At 42.4% G+C, this 3,175-nt stretch overlaps 1 protein-coding gene across 1 annotated transcript; it reads right to left on the bottom strand.

Annotated features, from left to right (window-relative positions):
* Positions 1–1,479: 1,479 nt before the first annotated feature.
* Positions 1,480–2,697, bottom strand: Actbl2 (actin beta like 2). The gene has a single exon (XM_051183048.1). The coding sequence runs from the start codon at positions 2,653–2,655 to the stop codon at positions 1,525–1,527; it is 1,131 nt and encodes a 376-aa protein (XP_051039005.1). The 5' UTR covers positions 2,656–2,697; the 3' UTR covers positions 1,480–1,524.
* Positions 2,698–3,175: the final 478 nt, after the last annotated feature.

Here is a 3,175-nt window from a genome sequence, read left to right as displayed (position 1 = left end):
TCTCCTGTTCTTTGGGAAGAAGTGAGGGGAAATCACAGGAGATCCCAAATACAAGTATCATGTAATTTTATTATAATGAAATTAAATGAAAAGCAAGTCCTGTAAAATAAAGTGCCTTTGCAGATTAAAAATTGCATAAACTGATAAAGGAAATAAATAATCAGGTTATTTGACAAGTTTCATCTTAATCAAAATTGGTGAAAGATTCCAATTCAGATGCTTAGACACAAGAAGTTTCCAAACTTTTCCCCCTCCCAAATATCTAAAATTATCTTCACAAACAAATAAGTATTTTAGATTTTTAGATTAAAAACATGAAAAATACAAATAACCATGGTAACCGAATAATCAGAAATCGCAACATAGGTGGAAGAAGACATGGTCACACCTAAAGTTAGCGGTTAAAATCGCCACTGTGTTCATTAAAGCCACTCAAACGTTGTAGGAAGAAACACACATGCTTTTGAGAAGCTACTGCCTCAGAGACATGTGCATGAACACGTATTTCCAGTTGCTGGATGTAATGGAGAAGACCTACAACAAAATCTTTCCAAGAATACACTCGAGGTTACTGATCTACTAAGATTTATCGCTTACAAAGACATTGGAGCTGTATTTCCCCATAGTGACATCCTTGCATAATAGAAATATCCCAAATCAAGGCCAACAGATATTACTCAAGACATGTTATTATGCTAAGAAATGCAAGTAAAATTATTCTTGTCACCCTGTAGCAGAAAAAAATTAGCTCAATAAAACAATGTCTTTCTATGTAAAAAATAAACCCTGGGATTATCTGTAGGGTTGCTGTTTCTTGAGTATGATGAAGACCAACAACCAAGGCATTAAGATGTGTTTGACCAACAGCATCTTGAGTTGAAAACTTATTTGACTTATATACACTAATAAAGTGTTGACTATTTAGTTACACTTATTTAATGAGGCAATTAATTGAAATACAGAGCTACTAAAATGTTGACTGTTGGAAAGTAAAGAAATTCACATAAATTGCTCAGTGAACCAAGTACATTATTATGAAGTAATATTTTACTCCCCTGATGCATATGTGGATATAGAGAATGATTGACCTGTAAAAATCATTATATCTGTGTAGAAAGAGATAAACAAATAAAAAGATTTAAAAAGTCATAGTTGCTAAACTTTTATGTTACAGGTTTGTATAGAGTGCCGTTGAGTATTTTGGCTAGAACTAGATTTAAAGCTTGGAGTTTTTCCATAATGAAATTATATCCCTCATGGCTTTATTCCTTGTCACAGATTGTCATGTAAGCAAGCCTACATTTCTTTGAGCCCTATAGGTACCGAAAATAGAGTATGGTATCAGAATTCCCTCAGATGAAGGAAATCACAGGGTGGCTATCTGTGTCATAGCCCAGGATACATGCGTGGAGCCATGGATTTGCTGGCTTGTATACTCAATAGGAAATAAACTATTTACCTTTACTTTGCTGTGTGAGATGGATACCGTATTGTGACCTAGAAAAAAGGGACACGGAAGCCCGTTCAGAAGCATTTTCTATGAACAATAGGAGGACCAGCTTCATCATATTCCTGCTTACTGATCCACATCTGCTGGAATGTGGACAGGCTGGCTAGGATGGAGCCCCCAATCCAAACAGAATACTTGCGTTCCGGAGGGGCTATGATCTTGATTTTCATGGTGCTTGGTGCCAAGGTTACAATTTCCTTCTGCATCCTGTCGGCGATGCCGGGGTACATGGTGCTGCCTCCGGACAACACAGTGTTGGCATATAAATCCTTGCGAATATCCACATCACACTTCATGATGGAGTTAAAGGTTGTCTCATGGATCCCACTGGACTCAATGCCTAGAAAGGAAGGCTGGAAAATGGCTTCTGGGCACCGGAAGCGCTCATTCCCAATGGTGATCACCTGCCCATCAGGAAGCTCGTAGCTTCTTTCCAGGGAGGACGAAGCAGCTGCAGTGACCATCTCCTGCTCAAAGTCCAGGGCCACATAGCACAGCTTCTCTTTGACATCCCGCACAATCTCCCGTTCAGCAGTGGTGGTGAAGTTATAGCCTCGCTCTGTTAGGATCTTCATGAGGTAATCGGTCAGGTCTCTGCCTGCCAGGTCTAGTCGTAGAATGGCGTGGGGCAGAGCATAGCCTTCGTAGATGGGCACGGTGTGAGTGACCCCATCCCCAGAATCCATCACGATACCCGTAGTCCTTCCCGAAGCATAGAGGGACAACACGGCTTGGATGGCTACATACATGGCAGGTGTGTTAAAAGCCTCGAACATTATCTGAGTCATCTTTTCCCGGTTGATCTTGGGGTTGAGCGGTGCCTCAGTGAGAAGAATAGGGTGCTCATCCGGTGCCACACGCAGCTCGTTGTAGAAAGTGTGGTACCAGATCTTCTCCATATCATCCCAGTTGGTGACAACCCCATGTTCAATAGGATACTTCAGGGTCAAGATGCCTCGCTTGCTCTGAGCCTCATCTCCTACATAACAGTCCTTCTGGCCCATGCCAACCATGACCCCCTGGTGTCGGGGACGCCCCACCATGGAGGGGAACACAGCCCGGGGTGCATCATCACCCCCAAACCCTGCCTTGCATATCCCCGACCCATTATCTACTACCAAGGCAGACAGCTCATCGTCAACCATGGCTGCTGGCTAGGATCTTCCAGATGCGTGAACAGAAGATGAATAGAGAGGTAAGTTGTAGACTATGATGTGCAAGGAAGAATGGAGTCAGTGAACACCTCAGAACTGCCTTCAGAGAAGGAAGCCTGTACCTTGACCACAGTATTTAAAGGAACATACTGACCCCACCCGTGTCCCTATCCCACCAGTTCCCAGCATTTCTGGGTGGGGCTACCTTTGAGGTATTAATAATGATGATAATTACAGAAATCATTGCTAGCCCTTCTTACATAAAGAGAAAACTGGCTACCAAGTGGCTAAATCTCAGGGTACTATAATTAGGCAACCCACACACAGCTGCCAGTCTGCTTGGCAAGATCTCTAGATAACGCGATGCAATGGGGAATGTAACCACAAGATTGAAGAGAGCTAGGTATGGGAAGGAAGTCCATGCTGGAAGGACCGCCCCTCTTGAGCTTTAACTTTTCAGTTTTGATATGTTGTTCATAAGAAGAGTCTGGTTTTTGTCTTTACTTTTTCA

The sequence above is a fragment of the Phodopus roborovskii genome, unplaced genomic scaffold (assembly GCF_943737965.1).
Source record: "Phodopus roborovskii unplaced genomic scaffold, PHOROB, whole genome shotgun sequence".
Lineage (NCBI taxonomy): Eukaryota > Metazoa > Chordata > Mammalia > Rodentia > Cricetidae > Phodopus > Phodopus roborovskii.
Note: the sequence above shows the minus strand (reverse complement) of the source record. Positions and strands in the feature narration are given on the sequence as shown.